A 22,007-nucleotide genomic window follows, 5' to 3' on the forward strand; every position below is an offset into this window, starting at 1 on the left:
AGCTGAGGGAATAATTTCAGCAGTTGGAAATGTCTCATCTCTGAAATGGCTGGGAGCCAAGAATACAAATGGAGAAGTGGAAAGGAATTCCTGGCCTGCTCAGGAACTTGAGACAACTCTTGAAAGATGTAAAGTTCTTTTGTAATTTAATAACTCTTAAGATTTGTAATTTCATTGCATAAGGCAGGTTTGAGTGATAATTTTGAAGAGGAGAATGTCACTGCCATCTCTTCATAAGCTGATTTAAAATTTGATTGAAGGTCACTTGCCTTCTTGGAGTGCCTTTAAACATCTGCCACATCTGCACAAAAACTTGTGTGCCTGTCATAGGGGTGCCTGTCAGAGATGGGCAGAAAAGCAAAAGTGTTTTTTCCCAGATTGTCAGCTCCACTCTCTGCACCTAAGTACCTGTGTGAGAGTTTTATGCCAAACACTCTGCAGAACAAGGGGAATCACTTGCCTGGGGCTGAGCAAGGAGAAAGGTGACTGCCTTGCTCAGCAAGCTGCTGAAAGCCAGGGCTTCCCTGGTCACTGTGGACCCTCTCCGACCTTTACCACTCCTGAATTCAGGGACTGAATGCAGTCATTTGTTTTAGTCTTTGATGTCAGAAAACCAAAGCATTCCATTTTGTCATTTGTTTGAATTTTGTCTTTATATTATCATTCATGGAGATCACACAATCTGAAGCTGGCAGCCCTGAATACTTTTGGAAGCTGTGAACCATGTAAGGGAGAGAGAAAGAGGAAATGCTCATGGATGTGTGCCTCAGTCTATCACTCTGGTTTCCTTGCTCTATCTCTGATTACTTATTTTTATTGGGTTATTTTTAGAGGTTTTCTTGGATCACCACTGGTTGATTTAGAGGAGTATCTGCTTTTCTGTGACTCTGCACTGCCTTTGTCTCCCTGGGTGGGTGTGCAGGCCCTGCACAAGCACTGTGTCTCTTTCTAAACAGTACTGGCCAATCTGGATGTATTTGCTTTTATTTCTAATTTTTAGCTGACCTATTTTCAGTTTGCTTGCCACAGGCCCACTGGCTAAGGCTGTTGAATCCCAGCTTTTACACTTGCACCTAAATAAAGTAAATAAACTAAATGAATGACAGTGGTGCTGGATCTATGATGTGCACCACCTCCTCCCTCTCTGGGCTGGTGTAGCTTTGTGTGCCAGGGTAGGTATTTGTTGTGCACCCCCAAAGTGGAGCTTGCAATCCCAGCAAGTGGCAAAAGGGGAGATTTCAAACATGCTGAGCATTGTAAAAAAGAAAAGAGACTTTGGGTTATTGTGATCTCTGGGCTGAAGAGGTTAAAGTTGTGACCACAGCGGTCACTTCTGTAGGATCAGCAGCATTGTCCTATGGAATTCACCGTGCCCAGCCAGGCATTGTATCAGTGGGAACAGTGCAAGTACAGGACTTAGACTATTCATGGGGTGGTCTAACAACCAACATCAACTCACTGATTGATTTTATTTAACTAACTCACTCCGGGTTTATTTATAGAATTAAAAAAAAAAAAAAGTGTAGGAGCAGCAGAGGATGTGTCATCAGACATGCAATTTGCTATTAAAATCTGCTGCTGTAGACTGGACTGGGTCCTGATGCTCACAAGCTTAGGAAGTGTTTGGTTGCTGTGTTCACAAACTGCATTGAAAGGTTTTGGTGTTTTTGTCTTGTATAAAGAATCCAAAAAAGGTGAAAGCAGCAAAGCTTTAATTTAGTTTAATTTAATTTAATTGAGGTATGGCAGTAAAGAGCACACATAAACAAGCTCCAGTAACTGTTGCAAAGGGCAATCTTCATCTGCCCAAGGAGATGATGCACAAGATGGACCTAATAGGTCATTTCCATATTTGATTCCTGTGATTCTGTCAAATCCCTAAAGACCTGGCAGCAGGCTTTGATCTCAAGACAAAGGGTGAAAGGAAAACCAAGGCTCTACATATCCTGTTGCTTTCTTTGGTGGGAGTAGCTGAAGAAATACTTGATTATTGCCGGGATTTGCCTTCTCATTAGAAACACCAAAAGAACAGGAGCTGAGCCAAAAATTTCAGTTGCAAATTGACTGTTTAAAGAAATATATGTGAAGGTCTCTGCCTCAACTATGAGTTTATAATCATGGTGTCAGTGGAGCAAGATAATAGAATAAATTACGTTATTAAATCCCTGAGGCATTTTCAAGGGAAAGGTCCTATAAATGGGGGTGGTTGGCACTGCAAGGGCAGGTCAGCCTTCCCTCGTGCTGCTGACAGGTTCTGGAGGAAGTGCTGTTACACATCTGCTCATGGTTTATTCACTAAGTGCATCATGGTGCACTCAAGTGAGGTTCTGAGCTTTCTTTAACATCAGTGGATGAAATCAGACCTGAAAAGAAGTATTTCCCTGGCTGTTTAGATTTTTTTTTTTTTTTCCTCACAGAGGAGAGCCCTAAGCCAGGTTTGTGAAGTTTGGTATTGCAACATTTTCCTCATCCTAGGAGGAGCTGCAAATCTGCAGTGTAGTGGTGCACAAAGGTGTGATTCTGTTCTCCCAGGAGGGAGCCAGGCTGAAAAGTGAAGTGATCTGCTAAAATCAGAATTTGGGGAGTCTCAATTTCTAGTTTTCCTGTAAACTGTAAATGATGTCATGAATGTAGCAAGCCATGGCCTCTTTGTGCAGGGACTGTGGTGGGGAGGAACAAGTTCCCTGACTAGTTAATGTCAGCAGGCTGATGTAAATAATTTAAATTCAGTTGGGACAGAAAGGATTGCTGTCCATCAAATGTACCTAACAGCCATAAGCTATGTAAGCCTCTGCATCTTTCATCCAGCCATTTTTGTTCTCTTAAATACACACACTGCTGTATTCCTCAGGAATTCCAGCTAAAATGAGAATATGCCAGGTACTTCACAGAGTGACAAGAACCCCTCTAACCCATGCTTCTGGAAGCAGGTGATATTGAAAAAGGAATAGAAAGAGATATAAACATTATAGGTAATACTTATTCTGGCTTTGCAAAATGTTTTATATATCTATAAAAAACCTGTACACACCTCTGTAGATGTATACACATACACATGTATAAATTTCATTCAGTACTGAATCAAGAATCATGAGCTGTGTTTCCATGGAAGAGAAAATTGTGGTGCTGGTGGTGACTGCAGGTCAGGTGGGTAAAGGCAGGAGGGAGGGCAGAGACCATGTAAAACACTCCTTTTACATTAGCATACATTTCTTGTGGTGTGTCAGCACAATGGTCCCTGAGCTGGCTGTGCAAATGTTCAGCTTTTTGTCGGCAGCACTCCAAAAAGCTGAAAGCAGATCAGAGAAGTGTCCCTGAGTAGCTGCTTCCTAGTGATTTTTTTGGTCCATTCCTCCTGCGTGTTTGCTGCTCCTCTCCAATTGATCTGTTCTGAAAATTGTATCATGGTTGAATTCACATCCAACTACAAAGCAAGTCGAGAGGCTTGTAGTGTGGTCTGCGGGCAAGTAGGGGAAATTTTGTCTTAATCAATGTACAGTTCTCCATCCTGTGAAAGAAAATTAGCTGTGTAGATACAAAAGGAGGACAAAGCAGCCACACACTGCAGCTCAGAAAACTTTCCATCATTTCTGCTGAATAGGGACCCAGTGTTGCTTTTTCTATAGAGCAACGCTCCATTTGTTTCAAGGAAGTTGTGAAATTGGAGCCCGAGAGGAGTTAGGAGGGAGGCTCATTAGAGAGGCTCTGTTGTAAAGAGCACTTCCCAAAATTAAACTGGCTGCTCAAAGGAAGTGCAAAAGTCTGCCCCCAGACTTGCATCTAAGTCTTGATTAAGATGTATGGTTCTCCCCTGGTGTGGGGATTTGTCCTGTGAATGGGAACGCCACGTTGGGAAGAGCAGGAGAGCTGAGTCAGGAGTCATTAACTGCTGTGTCTCCAGGAGTCTTGTGTGGAGGGACAAGGAGGAAGCAGCGAGGTCTGTGCTCTGCTCCTGGGGCCCAAATAATGCGTTTTTCAAAACACACTGGACCAGGCTGTTCTGGGGAGAGGAGTCATCACTGATCTCATGGGAGGGGTGGTGCTTGGATGAAATATTTCCATGTCAGATTTCTCCTCTTATTTCTCATGGGGGTTTTGTGCCCCACTGTGTGATCTGCACCTGGCCTGCTTTCTGGGTTCTGCTTTTGTTCTTTTCATGTAAGTGGGACTGTTGGAATATTAAGAAAATTGAGTTAATGAAACATCCATACTTTGGAAGGCCAATGTCTGTGTAATTTTATACCAACTTGAGAACGTGTTCCTCAGGTTGTGAGAATTCTGACTGAGGGTCCCTCAGCCTTTGGACCCTGCAGGTCACACCCTGGGCTCATCAAGGGACTCAGATCCACAAGAGACCTACGTGTCTCTGACAGCTGAGAGCAGCAGAGGATCCAAGAGCACCTTGAAGCGGGAGATAGGGATGGCTCCCTGCAGGAGGAGGCAGAACTTGGATGTTCCTCACAAGTGACTGTGAAATAATTACATGTCACTGCTATTCCCATTGATCTGAGGCTACAAACCCAAACCCTGTGTTTTCAGCGAGCTGGGTTATGTACCTGCCTACAAACTTTCCAAGAGGAAAAATGGAGAATCAGAAAGCAGCTTTCATCAGGGCCCCACTGATTTCTCTCAGATGTTATTCAGAAACATGTGTTTGAGATCCAGTCCATAAAAATAAATTGTTTCCTCCGTCGTGTTGTTTTGTGACCAAAGCTTGCTTTAAAAACTCGCACTATTTTTTAAAAATGCTTTGTTTTTAAAGTCAAATTCCAAATTGCTCACAGTCATGCTGTCGGGCCTGTCAACATGGTTCATGCTCTAAAATGGGAAATGTGCTAAGTCAGGCCTCAAATCAGCAAATAAATATTAGCACTGAAAATGATAATTTCCCAGTGCTTGTAAGCTCAGATGGAGTCAAACCAATGGTCTGTCAACAAAGGGGTTTATAAGGACTGTTGGTATGAGCTGAACAGGCTCCTAGCTGCTGCATTTATTTTTAAATTTGAGTCCTGCAAAGAGGAAACATCTGGACAATAAAAGTAAAATAACATAAAATATAATGTGCTATTTCACTGAAATGATTGATTCCAATTCTGTCTAGTAGGTTTCTCTTTCCAAAGTACAGCACTGGAAGTTTATTGACTCATCCTTTGTCTTTGTACTTTTTTCTTTTTCTCTTTCTTTCTTTTCCCTTGAGCGACCTCTCCTGTTTTCTCTGTATCCCTCTTGCCTTGAGGAGGCTGCTGTAGAACAGAACTTGTTCTACTCCCTAATTCCACAGAAGTTTGTGAGGAAGTACAGGTAAATCCTTCCAGACTTGAGCAAGTGCTCTTAGGATACTCTTTCCAACCATGAACCAATAGTGATGGAGAGATCAACACATTTTGTTGTAATCAGGACCAGTAGGACTTGACAGGTGGGGGTGGTTTTTTTGTTTCCCATGGAATCTGTCCCTTCCCTGTGGGACCCCAGCAGTCCAGTATGTCAGTCAGAGAGCCTAATGGGATTTCTGACCTCCTCCACGTTAGCTCAGGGCTAGGAAGAATTACACAGTTGTGGAGCTGCACAGAATTAAAATCAGTAACTAGACAGCGAAGTTTCTAAATGGATTTTTTTTCAAGTGAAGGTTCCATTAGTGATTTTCCTACAGTCTGAGGACTTTAGTTTGTTGAAAATTGAACTGGTTTGCAGCAGCTCTGAAGGAACCCTTTGGGACTTTGGCATCCACCAGTGTTAAGGTGGAGCAGTGCATGAATAAAATGGAAATCTCTGTCTATTAAAGTGTTGTATTGCAGACTTCCAGAGGATGTTGCTTCATTTAACACTCACTGGTTTTGTGCCTCTTAAACAGCTTATTGTTTAAGAAGAAAAGCTGCAGTCTCTAATAGCAGGAGGGAGCTGGGGCTGTGGTTGGTGTCACCACAGAGCTGGTGCTGCTGCACATCCTTCCCCTGATGTTTGTGGAACTGTGCTGGGAAGCAGCAGACTCTGCTTTAAAAAGCAGGCAGGCAGCTGACCCTGCTTTAAAAAATTATTTAAGCCTCATCAGTTTCTTGAGTATTGGTGAACAGTTTGTATCATGAAACCAGGACCTAGGGCAGACAGAGGTTAAAACTTACCCAGTGTTGCCAATAGACTGGAAATAGAAACTTCTCCCTTTAATACCAGTACCAGGCTCTGGTGCCAGACCATCTCTTTGTCATCTAAACTGGCCTCTAGTTTTGCTGCTGCTGCCTATTATGTGACCAGGGGAAGTGTCTCTGTTCCTTGTGCTCCCTATTGCACCCAACAATTGGCTTTTTTTGCCATACCAATTAAGCAACTCCAAATTGGCGCCTTGCTCATTCTCTCCCTTCTCTGCTCACTTCTGGCATTGCTCTCCCATCCCCTCCTGTGTGCTGGCACAGGCGTTCCTCTTTCTTGTACTGAGGTGCTTCAGGGAGTTGAACTGGCAGAAAACTCACACCATCTTTCTCCCTTGCAGAAAGGTGGAGGAATATATATACATTTATTATTTTTGTATTTTTGGTGCTTGTTTAGCTCTCAGCACTAACCAGTGCTGGGGTAAGCTGTGATGGATGTAGCCTTCCACCTTTGTCCTAAGTTTCCACTGGGGCTCTGTGCCTCAGAAGTGCCAAGTGAGTGAGCTTTGAGCCACGATTGGGGTTTCTGTGTAATAAAATAAATTAAAAGAAGACATTTGATGCTCTCTCATTATGCTTTTTTTCTCTCCTAGAAGTAAAAATGAAATATTATAACACTCACTTGCCTATGTTTAGCACGTCCGCTGACTTGCCATTTTGGAAGTAGAACCAGTTCTATTTTTAGAGTTGAACTTCCTGTTTGAGCTCTCTTTAAGTTTGTCCTTTGCCTAACACAGGCAAACTCTTAAAAAAAAACTTAGTTAAACTAATACAGTTTTGCTAAAAACAGTCATTTTCGTGTCCAGATTTCGTGTTTATATATTGTTATAAACAATATATAACTTATAAACAATAAATCACCTTTGAATGAACATTGCAACAAAAATACAACTTCTCAAGAGAATGTATTTCCGTGATGTCAGGACTTGAAAGTGAAATTGAAGTGATGTTGGTGTGGTCACAGGCATCTCAAAGCCTCTGTCTACAGGTGGATTTAAAGACGAATTGTCCACAAGGGAAAATCAAGCAGAACAACTGTTTTAGAAAAACTTCCCATAGTCACACTGTGTTTCTGCAATAATTATCCTCTGCTTTAGCTCATCCTGACTAGAAATGAGCTGTCTTGTTTTGGAGTGATCCCACCCAAAATCCTAAATATTTTATGGTACTTGTGATGCTTTAGTGTCACAATGTACCTTAGTTCAAAATTACCTTCGAGTGTAGTGCCTTTACCAAAAAATATATATGAATACCAGCATGTTTTGGAGGTTTGATGTAATCATAGCTATATATTTCTTCAGATGTTCTCACAAGTGTGGGTACAAGATGTGTGGGGGTGTTGCCAACCCTCTGACACCTTCAAATACCCTTCTAGACCAGAGGGAGCTGCAGAATTGCTGGTGTAGTGCACATGCTGATTGGTGATGTGGGTGTAGTCGAAGGTCTTCTTCCATTTCCTAATTGCAATGTATGAGGGAAATCAAGTTTTCCTCGTTAGAGGTTGATGATGAGGTTTCAGAGGGCAGAAAGGTTATAATTTTTGTAACATTTTACTATGTTGTTGCTGTTAGAGATATGTTGAGACATTTTAGGAAATGATTTATGGTCTTAAACTAAATTTGATCGACGAATAAGCCATAAGATTTTCACCAAAGTTATATCCTGTCCCACTTTTCTTGGACCTTGTATTCTTTTTCTTTCTATAACTGTGTTTTCAACCACCTGGAGTATGCTTATACTACAGGTTAATGCATTGAGATACTGTATAAAAAATTAGAAGTGAAATGCTTCTTTGTATAAGAATTTTTTTTTCTATGTGCTTTTCACTGTCTGAAGCTTCTAAGAATCACTAAAAACTATGGCTTGGGTAGGTGTAAGGACACCGATGAATTCCATATAATGCCACTAAAACACAAGATTTGCCCTTTCTCCAGCCCAGTGCTGTAGCATTACAGCAGACGAGGCTGCACAGGCTGTTCCTGTGGCCGTGCCCCGCACACCTTTTGTTGTGTCCTGGCAATTCCGCATTTCTGTATCAAATGAGAAATGATTTCCCTGCAGAGGGGCCGCGGGGGAAGCAGCTTCGTGCCAGGCTCGGCACTTTCACTCCTCGGCGAGGAGGAGATGCTGTGACCCAAGAGGCTCCTGCTGCACGGCCACAGTGGCGCTGGGGACAGAGACGTGGCCCGGGGGACAGAGGGAGGGCAGAGAGCTCTGCAGAGGGGTACCCCCGTGGGGAACGCGTTTCCTGGGGAAGTGCTGGGTGTGGAGGTGTCGGGGAGAGCCGTGTGCGATGTCCGGGCTCCTTTCCCTTTGTTCTTCTGTGCCCTCTGGTGGCACTGGGAGCGATGGGATCGGGACGTGTCTCTTAGTTTGTTCGTACCTCGCCTCTGAAAGGCAGCGGGTGTCGGGAATACTCGAGCGAGGACTTTCTGCTCGGATTCACATCCCTCCCAGTTAGCAGGGGATATCATAATAGTCTCCCGTGGGCAACAGAAGAATACGTGCTTCCAGCTCCGGGAGCTCCGGGGGGATTAACTGGGATGCAAGTCAAAGCCTCAGTCTTTAGGTACAATTAACCCGCTAGCGAGGCTGGCAGATTTCCTGAGGCTCTGCCAAAAATCCTGCTTTACAAACCAAGGATTTTTTTTTCCTCGTAAGAGGCATGAAGATTAGGCAGGACCGGCGGGCCGGTCCCTCGGCACTGGAGGTTGGTTTCTGGTTGTCAACACTATATTGTACCTTCAGCACAGATCTCAATTCAGCCACAGAGGGTTAAAATAATTCCCCAAGGTAGCTTTATCCTCTTAATGATAATCATTCTTACAGAAAGGACATTTCCTCTCTCCTCTGCCGTGGGGGAGTTGCACCTTTTCCTGCTGGTGCTGTGCTGGGGAAGAGACCACAGCCTAGAAAACTCTGGTGTCATTTTGCAGCTCTGATTCACACCTCCTGTGCATTTCTCATACTCTGCTGTGTGGTTCATGTTTGCCTTGCTTCCACTGCTCCAAATATCCAAGCTAAATCCACGTCACAGGAAAGGATAGGCCGTGCTGAAAGGCTGGAGTCTGGCAGCTTGGATAACCTGAAGCTCAGTGCAGGGGAAGGCAGTGTTGCACTTGTTAGAAAGAAGAAATGGCAGCTGTTGGACAACAGAGGGAATTATTATAGTCCCAGCATTTCCCATTCCCTGCTCCCTCTCTGGAAAATTGTTACTGTATTCTATATGTGAAGGGGAAGTGTGGGTGCAAACTCTGCAGGGGAGATCAACAGGAGCTTTGCTGAATGACTTCAGAGCTGGAGCCCTTCATTCCCCAAGTGTCTGGGGTGGGCTTGGTGAGCTGTGATTTGGGATATCATTTCCTGGTGCAGGCAAGGTGCCTCTGTAGCCTGCATTTCTGGAGGGCAGTTCTCTCTCTGAGAAGGGGACAAGGTTTGCTTCACTGTTGCTCTTGTTTTACCCAGGAGCCCAGAACAGAAAAGACCAACCCTGTACCAAACCAACCTGTCCAGGGTGGGCAGTGGGAGGCAGAGACCCTGCACAAGTTGTTTTTCCTACAGGTGTTCATTTCTATGTGAAAAAATATATTACAATATATAGAAATGTTGTACAACTGAATCTATTAGAATCCTTACAGTATATTGGTGATTAGGCCTCTAAATAAAGGGAACTGATATTATATATGCTATGTTATATTATATATGCTGATATATGCTATATATGCTAATATATTATATATATTGTCCCCTTAATTTTAATGGGGATTTTACTAATATATGGGCTGGAGTAATTTGGTATGTTTTTAAGGTTTTAAGTTCTTCTGTAGCTCATCCTGATGGATTTTTTTTTCACCTAGCAATTGATTCTTCTGTCTCCTTCTTGCTGTTGTCTGTTCCCCTTGTCAGAGATGGCACTAGCTTGTTTCTTAGTTACTGTCTTTGTGATCCTTTGGGGATTCACTTCTGCTCCACGAGCAAGCAGCAGGAGAAGATGTTTCTTTAGGCTGTAAAACCCCCCAGCATCACCACCCTGCCTCTGAGTCACATCTGCTGCCAGAGATGAAGCAGTGCCTCTTAATCCCACATTGCCCAGTCCAGAGTTCTATTGGAAAAACATCCAGGGAAATCAAGGGTGAAGTGGTGCACAGTGCACTGAAGCTTCCCTGTCAGCAGTGAGAGGCTTTGTCAGGGTTCCAGGTGTCTGTTAATCCATGTCCAGTGGGTGATGAGCTGAAGTGAGGGACAGGTGGGAAGGAGGGCAAGAGGCTGCCAGGGTCACTGGGATCCTGCCAGGGTCACTGGGATCCTGCTGGGAGCTGCTGGGCTGCCCCGGGCTGAATGGGGTCCTTTCTTTGAGAACATGGTGAGAATGTGGTAAGGGGATGCCTAGGAACTGGTTAACAGAAATAGATCATGGTAAAATGTGTGTGAAGCTGCTCAGAAATCCAGCCTGACCTGAGATCTCTCAGCCTGCCATCCCTTTTTTGGGCCTCTGTGTGCTTCTTTCTTTCCCTTGCTCTTTACTCTCCTAGATGATATTTTTTCACCTTGTACTAGGAACAGGAGATAAAAGAAAGAGCTGAATCTTTTCAGGACAGAAGAGATAAAGCTGGCAGTGAGCCAGAGCTGCTGTGCAGTGGGCAGTGAACACCAGGATTTGAACCTGTAATTATACATCTCAAATTCTGTGAGCAGTACTCCAAGAATCATTATGTATGGGCTTGTTTGACAGTACTGTGGCTTAAGAGAAAAACATCCCCTCAAATTACTCTTTAATTTGGAAGTCAAGAGATTATCAATTCAAATCTTAAACTCTTCTGCCTGTAATTGATAATTGTGTTCATTTAACAAACCTGCTATTGAACTGCTCCTCATACTCTTAATTCATCAGGTAACTGCTGATTTTTCTTTTGGAAAGGATAATTGAGAGGCTCTACAAGGTTGCTTCCAGCAAAGATGAGATCAAACCTAGACTAAAATATGGCAGATCCCAGGCTCAGCCATGCAGCCCTTCAAATACAATTTTTCAGCATCTGTGTCCTTAACCCTTCTGGGCTGTAGCCATTGCTTTGATCCCAGGTTCTGGAAGCAGAGATCAGGATGCCTTTCAATGGGGGCCTGTTTAACAGGACTCCACCCCAGCTGCTAACCCGTGGAATTGAAAAAAGACCATTCCTCTAGATAGTAAAACTTACAGTTACAAAAAACACACCAAACCCCTCCAACCCATAACTAGGTTTTATGTATGTTGTTTCAGACATGCAGATGCCAAATTTAAGGATTCTTGTGCTTTTTCACACATGACTAAACTCTCCCCATCCTGCCTCAAGGTGGCAACACTCCAGACAGTCCAAAACCCAGCCCAAAGCTGGGCTCCTGTTCCCTGGCCTTGGAATGAGGAGTTTGACTGACAGGCTGGTGGGACTATTCCAGATTTACACTATATAAATTTTCCTTTTTGATTTTAAAGCTTTATGGTCTTGAGTTCCTTTGCAGAATCATTATCACATCTGTCACTGTCATTGCTATCAGGGCCTAAGGATGTTTGTAATGGAGAGCAGCAATCCAAGCTATCACTCTTGCTGAAATACTGCTCCCAAGCACACGATGGGCCAGGTGCTGTAATTATTAATAATTCCCTCTGATGGTGCATATCAGCCCTACATTTTGTATTAATGCAATTTATTTTGAGTTATTTCTTCGGCGGTGAAAATTGTTTAGGAGAGATTTTTTGGAAGCATTGAGAGTTTGTTTGTTGGAATCCTCTCCTGGAAATGAGGCATGTCTCTCATGGGCTCCTGTTCGCTCACACACAAATGAACTGCTAATTAGGATGATGAAATTGCTGGGAGAGGTGAAACCTTCCAGTTGGCCAAAGAGAAGACTGTGGATTAATCTGTGTAAAGCTGAAGGCTCGACTGAAACTGCTGCTCAACATTCTGGTGCTAATGAGACTTGTATGTCTGCCACTCGAGGAGCTGAAAGTATGGCCTCCAGTTTTCCTTGAGAGATCCAAAGTGGGAGCTCCCTCCTCTCCTCTGTGGCATTTAATGCTTTCATCCCCACTGGTGATGACTGGAATTGGAAATGTTCAGCAGTTTACAGTATCCAGTAATGCAAGGCAGTTTTTTGCTCTCTGTGGATAGTTTTTGTATATGAGTAAAAGCATCTTGAGAGACATATGGATGTTTAGAAAATTGCAGTATGATTTGGAGAGCAATTTGTCTTGCCTGCCCCCTGCTACCATACTGTATCACTTCTTCGTAGTTTTTAATGTACTTCTGCTTAAATCAATTCACATAAAGGAGAGAACTGCTCTCTCCATCTCTGTGACACACCAGGTGACCTGTTCAGTGTCATATTGGGCAAAAAGTCCAGTTTCAAGTTAGTTGCTTGCTCTCTGTTTGAGCTTCTTAGGACTCATGGAGAGGCTGCTACTGTTCTCTTATCCTCTTTTCCTGCAGTTTCCCTGCAGTCACGGAGAACTAATCTACACAGACATACAGATATATAAAATAATACACATATGTGTATATATACACACACATAAATGAAGGCAAGGCAGATGCTTTGAGAGTGCTGCTGTGTTTGCAGGAAGCCGCCGGATCGTGGACGTGATGGATGTGAACACACAGAGAGGAGTGGAGATGAGCATGTCTCAGTTTGTGAGGTACTACGAGACCCCAGAGGCCCAGAGGGAGAAGCTCTACAACGTCATCAGCCTGGAGTTCAGCCACACCAAGCTGGAGAACATTGTCAAGCGCCCCAACGTGGTAAGGGAGCCGCCGGTGATGGGCTTTATTTCCACTTCTTCCCAGAAATAAATCAGGGAGTTTAAACAAGGTGATGGGGAGTGCCCAAAACTCCCGCTCGTTTAGTGTCAGGATCTCATTTTTAGCCAAGTAGAAAGCTGGTCTCCTTGACAGTGGAACTTAATTTACAGGAATTAGGTACCTGATGAGCTGTTAATCATGCCATTTGCACTGATACACAGTTCTTCTCAAGGTATTTAGGGGAAACTTCATCCAAAATTAAATTCCTATCTAGTATTTTTCTTCCTCTAAGGAAGCTTAAACTATCAGGAAGCTTAGATTCATTATATATGAACACTCCTTTTACCTACAATATGTTCAGGGAGTTCCAAAGGAAAAAAGTTGGAAACACAATTGTTAAAAGTAGAAATGTTTACATAATTAAATCAGCATAATCACTGCTATGTCAGAATTGGCAGTAGTGGAAGGGGGTAGATTTGCACATACTTCTTAAAGGTAGAAGGCTTTTGTGATTTAATTCCCGATGGAGTCACTGGCATGAAACTGTGACCTTATTAGTAAAGATAATTTCATTTATTTCTGAAATGTAGCCATGTGTGCTGTGCTAGCATGTAGCTGGGTGTCAAACTCCAGCTCTATGATGTTTTGTTTTCAGACACTTTCTCAGTCCACTTCCAGTTACAGCAGCAGGTTTTTTTCCGATAGGGACATCTCTCACCCAAGAAGACAATAAAAACACCACACTTCTGCCTGAACAGGTCACAAATACATGGCAGCTCTAGTTGCTGATTTGTAGATTTTGTAATTCTTAACTAGACTGCTTTGTTCCTTTAGAAACAGACCAGAAATTGAATATTAAACACATATTTAGAAGTTCATTCATATTTTTGCTGTCATTCAGACACTTAGCGGGCAATTTGAAGGTGCTCTGGGGAGTTTCTTGTGTTCAGTTGATCCCGATTTTCCCAAACACATTGTGCTCATCGAGCTTTTAAAACATCTGTGCAGATTTTCTGGGTGCTTAGAAATTAAATACTTGTTACCACGTGTAAACGATTGTTTCATAGCTGTTGAAAATGGCCTGAGCTCACAGTTGTTTGTAAAACCAGGAATATTTAGATCTCACTGAAAGAGATGTGCATTCCCGTGGGAGTGGAAGAGAGGGTGTTGTGGAAGTCCAGTATTTAACTCAGCTCCCATATATTTGTATAAGACGTTCTCTTGAATTCTGCAGAGTTTTGAGCCCGTGTGAGGCAGAAATACCTGATTTAGGTTCCCTGCTCTGTAAACTCTGGGTTGCAATATCAGAATGTGGGAATTATTTCCGAATCAGGGCAGTAAGCAAGTTTTTTCACATACAGTTGTGATATTGATGGAATTAGTCCTATTTCCTCCTTGAAATGGAAGATCATAGCATCATATAATCCCTTCTATGTTTGCATTTTAATGTTCATAAATGCGATTTCTAGTCTGTTGGCTACAGAAATGCCACAGAAAGTGCAAGAGAAGCTGCTCACAGTTGCCCATGGGAACAGAATTTGCACTCAGGTAAACTGACTGTAAAACTCTCCTTCCCCTGTGTTTAAGGGGATGAGTTGTGATAAAATGCTGCACCTTAACAAGCTGGGTGCACAGGACTTTTGCTGAACAGCAAGGTTCTCCCTGTCTGTGAGCATCTGCTCCTGACACTGGAGGAGTTTTAGCCCACAAGAATATGTCCTACCATGTGTTCAGGAGCTAACAGTTGATTTTGGTGGTGTTTCAGGTGGACTTAGTCGACTGGGTGGACAATATGTGGCCACAGCACTTGAAGGAGAGACAGACAGATGCTACCAATGCTATTTCAGAGATGAAATACCCCAAAGTGAAAAAGTAAGTCTTTAAAAAACTCTGCTCTTGACTGCCTTAAATAATTTTATCTTTGCTGAATTCAGTCCTTAATCAAGTCTCTTTGAAAAGTGTGGTTTTATTTTTCAGTTTTGAGCAACTGTTTTGAAAGTGGCAGACTGACCTTAAGTAGTAAATTCTCTGAAAGTGCTTCCCAAAGAAATCACATCACACAGATATGTCACATAGTACAGTCAGAGTCCTGCTGTAGGCTGGGCTCACATCCTGCCCAGGTTCTAAACTGCTAATGACAGACGTTATTAGCTGAGAAATGCTTTGTGAAATTAAGTCCATTTTCAATAGGTGTGTGTGACTTCCTAGAAACTGTCACGGCCCTTCCTGCCAGTTTGCTTTTCCATGCACTTTTTCAAGAGCAAGGTCAAAGACTGGACTGACTGTCCAGACTCAGGATCCACTCAGGGCAGGTTTGAGACTGAGCACAAGAGCAGTTTGTCCTGGTTCTGTCTCTCTTTGCTCTAGGTTTTGGGCAAACATAGGCTCACCTTGCTTCTTCTTCTGCTTTAACGTCTTCCTTGAAACTTTTTATGTGGTGATTGGTAAAAAGAACTATTTTGAGGCCTCAAAATGTGCACTGCAAGTTTCATGGGAACGAGTACAGCTGAGATAGGGGCTCCTTTAATGCTGTAATGACCTGTACAGGTGATGAACACCAGGTAATCCTGGAGGCCCTTCTCTGCTCTTTCTGTTCTATTGGACAGAACAAATGCTGGCAGAATCCCAGGCTCTGCTGTTGAACCGACCTCTGGTGTTCTGCAAATCACTCAGAACTCCTTCCAAACTGTAAAAAAGATTGGTACTAACAGATACAAAGGAGTGTGCAGTCAGGAAGTGATATGTAGCATTTACTCTTGTTCTGTAAAAAGAAACGTTTTGGAAAAGAAAGGTCTCCACAAAAGAAGAGACTCTGTGACAGGCATCGGGGATTATGCTCAGCACCACTGATTTCAGTGGAAGTTGAAGATACTGCTACATTTTGAAAGGATCAAACTGCTTATTAAGGTAACTAGATGTGGATTGGAGTGCCCCATGCATTTGGAAATGTCCTAAGTGACTTGCCTGAGGTCACACAATAAAGCAGCAGCAGAGCAGCACTTGCTTCCCAAGTGGTTAGTCAGCTAAATAACATTATTTATAATATGCCAGAGCTAAGAAACTGAATCATGATTCAGGGCCTAAGGATTCATGGATGGTACAAGGTAAGAAGTAAAGGAAACGATTCCTTTCCTAGAGCAGGCACCCTCCAGATGCTGAAAAATATGTAGCAAGTAAACAGAGCAAGGCAGAGATGGTTTGAAAGATAAGGTAACAACATGACTAACAGAATTTAGCAGAAAAAGCAGAGTATATGCTTGCAGTTCACTCCTTGCATCACGAAATGCCAGATGGTAGGTTTCAAAGGGATTTTAGAGACATACCAATTCAACAGATTTTGACATGGAGTTTTTCCCATTTGTGGAGGGTGGCCTGGTAAGAAAGGCAGGAGATGCCTGATGAAGAAGCAGACACGGAGCCGTGGAGGTTGCTGTCACTGGCAAAGGGAAGGTGGAGGGTGACAGCTTGATAAACTAGTAGATGTGATAGGTACAGGGAAGCTAAACACTGAAAGACTGTGAACGCTTGAAATGTGACAATAGAGTTTGATGTTGGGAAAAGGAGTTACCAGGCGTGAGTGTTAAAAGGCGAGGGTGATGCAGCTGGAGTGATGAGGATGTTGCTACTGAGTGTCATCTCACAGAAAGACTAGAGAAGGATGATTTACAGCACTGTTGGCACAAACTCCTCATCAGTCTGAAGAAGCCACAAAGATAAAACCAGTAACAAACAGTGACAGTCTGTGAGCACAAGAGAAGCTGTACCAGATCAGGATGAAGATCTGTGGCTCTCAGTAATCTGTCTACTGTTGGATGCTGGCACTGGTGCCCTGGCAGGACTGTAAGAATGGTGTGAATGTAAAATGATGCCACTCTTAAAAAATATCTTCTGAATTCGACTGTCTGCAGTCCAGGCAGGGGCTGTCCTGAGGTAGAAGTGGTTTCTGTGTGCTCAGTGACTCTCAAAGAAATTGCTCTCCCATGAACTTGTCTGGTTTAAAGATGAACTCCTCAAGAGACTGGCTTTCTCCATCTTTGGGAATTCAACTCGACCCTTTCCTGTCGAGATCCTGGTCCCAGCTATTGCTGTGAGCATCCAGAGGGTTGGAGCCCTTATTAAGGAGACCATGTTGAGTTGTGGAAGCACACCTCAGTGCTGTCACTTACCTCACACTGCCCATTCTTTTATGTGAATCATCCATATTCACGTGCTTTATTAATGACTGTTGTCGCTCAGAAATGGGATCGATTCACTCCATTCTTGTTCTGCACATTCCCATAATTCTGAGAGTTTGCAGTATGCCATCCCCACCATTAACGTGTTCCCTACAAACAAAAAGCACTCCAGCGAGAGCGCTGCAGTTTCGCAGACACAGATGGCATTACCAGACACAAATGTCTGTCTTGGCTCCTGCACGTCGAGTTCCGTGCTGGGAGTGAAGTTAGAGAACGCTCCATCTGCTGCTTCGGTTACCAGGAGCGCTGGAGACCACCCTGCCTCGCACTTGGACTTGCACCATTAACTTCTTAAAAAAATTCCGGGTAATGAAGTCATTTCTCTGTCTGTAGGTAAGGGGCTGCTCACCTCACAGGAGCATTACAGGACCGAGTTAAGTTAAGTGGGACAATAGTTTATGTCCCCTCTTTCACATCCCTGAGAAAAGTCCTGCAGACATGAGATTCTGGATGAGAGTGGGAAGATGCTGTGTAACCAACAGCCAGCAGAAAAAGGCAGTGATATTTTAACATCAGCTTTTAGGTGCAGGAGCTTGTTATATCACTATAACCATTTTCAGGTAGCTCAAAACAAGCTCAGATCTGTTTTTCTGTTAAATTCATCCAGAACTGAAGCAATATGGATAGAGCTGAGTAAAAAAAAAAAAAAAAAAAAAAAAAGAAAGAAATAAGTAGTAATTTGATTTTTCATTTATCAAAAGAGATAGCCCTGCTGAAATTATTATCCTCTTTATTAGGTTTTGTGTTTGTAGCCTTGCAAGATTATTTGCAATGCAGTGGCAGTGAACAGATACTGTTCAGGACATGAAACAGTAACAGGAATTTCTAACAACTTGGTAAGGTTTGTGCTGTGGAACAAATGAAAATGAAAGCTTTAAGCGCTGCAACATCCTTTTTACCTTCAAAATTCTTCCTATTACTGAAATATCTAGGCACTGCTGTAACAGGTCTCTATAATGATGCTGGCCTTCAGTTAAGGATGGGGTATGTTGTGTGAAACATCTACCTGCTCACACAAGAATGCTGCTCTGTTAGCATGTCCTCAGCCCTATTCTCCCTCTCCCAGGCTGTTGTTCAGCCATCCATTCCTTTCTATTCATTCCTTTGCTAAGTAGGGATGGATTTAAACAGATGCTAAAATGCTCTGCTGAGCTGTGGTCTAATTAGAAGCTGAGGGTGCCTCTGGAGACAGGGAATCGAGGGAGTTTGCAGGTCCCATAAGGCAACCTGGCACTGGTTTATGCATGTGAGAGACTTGTCTGCACTTTGTATGCCATTCGAGGATTGCTTTTGATACAAAACCTCTATAAGTACAATTCAGTAAAAAAAATTCGACCAATGAGTGCGAGCTCTCGTTAAGACTTTCCAAGATAGCAAAGTAAATAAAATTTGATGTCTTCAGATCAGTGCATGAGTCTCAAACACTCCTTTGGGTAGAACCTGGAGGACTTGCAGCATCACACATGTAACTCAAACAACCACCAGTGTTTACAACAGTTTGTGGTGACCCTGGAGCTGAACAGGATCCTTGTCATAGGATAAAGAAACGAGTTGTGCTCCCACAGACACCAAACTGCTGTTCCAGGGGCAGACAGGCCTGGCTTGTAGTGAGCTGGCAGCTTGGTTCACTTCATTGTGGTGGTGGGTATCTCTTCAGGAATTTAAGTTTCCAATCAAAATTAATTAATAATAATAATAAAAAAAAGTAGAAAGCAGGCCTCTTCATTCTTAAAGTTCAGAGGTTCCTATGCTCGTGCGCTGTTGGGTGCCCAAATCTGGAAGGTCAGCCGGGGGTCCCCGTGCGGTCCCCGCTGGTGGCAGCGGCACACTCGGCTGTGAGCCCACCCTTTGGTGTTCACCGGGCCGGGCAAGGGTGCGACGAGGGAAGTGTTGTCGCTTACTTTGGTGCCAGTGTGGGCTGAGAATGCGATTTGCAGGCACTTCACAAACTCTCCGGTGCTTGGCAGAAAACTGGCTTCTCTTATCTCGGGTGTTGTTTCTGTGTGTGACTGAGTCGGACCGTAACCCCCTCGGGGCAGGAGCCGGCCCTTTCTTTCATGTGCGTTTGAAGTGCGCGGGGTGTGGTGACCACGGTGTGTGACGATTTGGTTTGTTCCCTCGGGCTGGGAGCGCTCGGTACCGCTCCCCAGGAGGGCGACGGGGCAAAGGTTGGTGCCGGTAGGACACGGGCACAGGGCCCGCTCCGGCCGGTTCTGAGCAGCCTTCCACGGGGCTGGGGGCCCTGCCGAGCATCCCTAACGGGGCTCATCCCCGCAGGAGCAGCCAGGGCTCACCCCTAGGGAAGCCGGAGCCCTCCGTGAGGAGATGCCGGGGCTGATCCCCGCGGGGCAGCCGGGCCCTCCCCGCAGCGGCAGGGCCGATCGCTGCCCGGTGAGGCGAGGGCGGGGGCGGCCGGGCCGGTGCCTCCCGGGTGACAATGGTTTCTTTTGTCTTGCGGCGCAATTCGCGGCTTCCAGCTGCAAGGGCCCCGGTGTGGGAGCGCTGCCGGAGCGGGCCGAGGCGGCCTTTGTTCCCGCTGGCGGGCCCGGCACAAGGGCCCCGCGGTGCCGGGATGCCGCCGGGGGCCGCTCGCCCCCGACACCCGGAGCGCCGCTCCCGCCCGGGGATGGCGAGCCAGGCCCGCGCCTCTCCCCGCGCCGGCACTTGCAGTTGGCTCATGGCTCTGTGGTATTCGGTTTCAGGCTCAGGGATTTCAACCAGCCGGCGCTGCTCCTGGGAGGAAGGAAGAGCGAGCTATACTTTTCTCATTGGCCCGAACAAAAAACAGAAGCCTCTGCTGGGGTTTGGGAGTGGTTTATGGGCTGAGCTCAGTGGCAGGGGAGCCCTCGCAATGCCAGAGGGAATAGAGCCGTATGGTGCGCGGTGCCTATTGCGGGAGAGAAGGAGCTGAGCTCAGGGTAATGCTGCCGCCGCCTGTGCGTCCGCTCGCGTCTCCCCGGGCCCATGTGCATGAAGGCTGCCGCTGCCTGCCCTGCCCGGCGCTGCCTCCTCATCCCGGCGCCGCTCTCGCTGCCTTTGTTTCTCTGTTTGCTTGCGGGTTTGTAGCGATGCGTGGCGAGTGCATTGTGGGTTTGCCTGGGAGTGTGGGCTCTGCGCTGGTTTATGGAGCGGTGTCTGTGTTGTTCCTGTGTTCCCAGCTCGCTGTGTTTGCTTAGTGGTTTAGCTTCATTTGTATCATCTCCCTCTCTCCCTTTTTTTTTTTTTTTTTTTTTTTTTTTTAAATCTCTGTGTTTGTTCTTCCTCGTGAGTTTGCAGGTTACTCCATATTTCTTCGCATCATTTCTCTAACAGATTTCCCCAGATGTTTGGTGTTTTGTTTTTCTAATTTATTTTTTTTTTTTGGCGGGGGAGTGGGTGGGAGGGGGAAGTTCCCCTTTTCTCCACATCACAAATCCTTCCTCCAAAATAACAATACATTAACTGGACAAATTTCAGGCTTGTGGAGAACACAAACCAAACTCTTCAATCAGGAAGGGAAGCTCCCCCCAACAGATTACAAGCAGCTGCGTGTTTTAAAACCCTGACTGAGGCTGTGCAGGGAGATAAAGTGGAGTGTGCAGGGGTTGGATTTGATAACAGTTGTGAAAATGTTCAACTTGGGGCATCTTTTCTGTCGCTTGTATTTTCAGGGTGTAACTCTGGTCAGGTCTTCTCCCCACGCCTGAGGTGGGATTGTGTTCCTGTAACCACTGTACCTGCCCCGGCCCGGGGCGCTGTGGCCACAGCACACAGTGGGATGTAGTTCCTAGATTTCTTTCAACATGGATGCTGTGTTATGGCTTTTTTTTTTTTTTTTCCTCTCTTTTCCTTTTTTTTTTCCTTTTTTTTTTTTTTTTTCCTTTTCCCCACTGTTGTTATGGGAAACCCCGAAAAGTAGTTGAGTGTTTCCCCAAATTAGCAGCTGTTGGTGATGAGAAGCCGCTGGGGCTGGAGCCGAGCGGTGCCTGAGATGAGCTGTGGCATGGAGTGTGCTGGGACCATGTGACTGCGGTGTACATTGGAAGAGGAAGCTGTAGAGGTCAATGCAAAGGCATTGTGCCAGACTCTGGCAACCAGGGAGAGAGGCTGGATGGCGGAAGATCCTCCCGCAGGCTCCCGAGCCGGCCGGGAGCTGTTGGGCTTGGACAAAAGCAGGCCTGGGAGATTAACAGCATAAATGAACGCGTGGCTTGTTTGTGGATGGAAAGAAAAACAGTTTGTTTTCCAAATGCTTTGCAGGTTTTTATTAATCGCCATGTGACTCTTTGACTAAAACCACCTTTACTGGAGTGGAAATTGTGTTTAGAGAAGTTTCAAGGAAACAGAGGGGGAAATGGGGAAAAACAAGGAAAAGAAAGAGTTGCGTGTTCACAGTTATACCTGCTTTGGTGTTTCCTCACAAAACTAAATTGTAAGTGCTTTGATTTGACAGGATTAGAGCCCGTTATTTCCTCTCTGAACGTAAACAGTCTGACTGCTTCAGGTTTAGATTATTGACTGCTGAGGAATAGCTAAAACCAGCTAATGCCCAGGCCGTGTTTACTCTTCCAGAATATCTTAATTCCGTGGGTGATAGTTGGTAGGTAGCACCGTCTAGAAAATTTTTGTTGTTAGTGTGATGTATTTTATATCTGGCCTTTTGGAAACCGAAAATAATTGACTCCATAAGGATTTGAATATTTTACTTTAAAACAACGTGAACCTCTAATACTCAGCACTGCTTACAAGCTGAGAATTTCCACGCTGATTTTTTTTTTTTTCCTAATGAGCAATAATTATTCAATCTGTGACTTTTTGCAGTTTGGCTGGAAGAAAGGCAACTTCCTTTCTGGGCTTCTTTTATTGTTTTTAAATTC

General features: G+C 44.6%; 1 protein-coding gene across 4 annotated transcripts in view; it reads left to right on the forward strand.

Annotated features, from left to right (window-relative positions):
- Positions 1 to 22,007, forward strand: part of KDM2B (lysine demethylase 2B) — a 107,338-nt gene that overhangs the window by 11,994 nt on the left and 73,337 nt on the right. For 3 of the 4 annotated variants that reach the window (XM_066331689.1, XM_066331691.1, XM_066331690.1), the window contains exons 5-6: positions 12,738 to 12,916; positions 14,682 to 14,788. In XM_066331689.1, coding sequence (XP_066187786.1) covers positions 12,738 to 12,916; positions 14,682 to 14,788 — 286 coding nt within the window. Of the gene's footprint in view, positions 1 to 12,737; positions 12,917 to 14,681; positions 14,789 to 19,954; positions 20,070 to 22,007 lie in introns of those variants that run through there. The other variant, XM_066331692.1, reaches the window with a different exon arrangement.

The sequence above is a fragment of the Sylvia atricapilla genome, chromosome 17 (assembly GCF_009819655.1).
Source record: "Sylvia atricapilla isolate bSylAtr1 chromosome 17, bSylAtr1.pri, whole genome shotgun sequence".
In the NCBI taxonomy this organism is placed as follows: Eukaryota; Metazoa; Chordata; class Aves; order Passeriformes; family Sylviidae; genus Sylvia; species Sylvia atricapilla.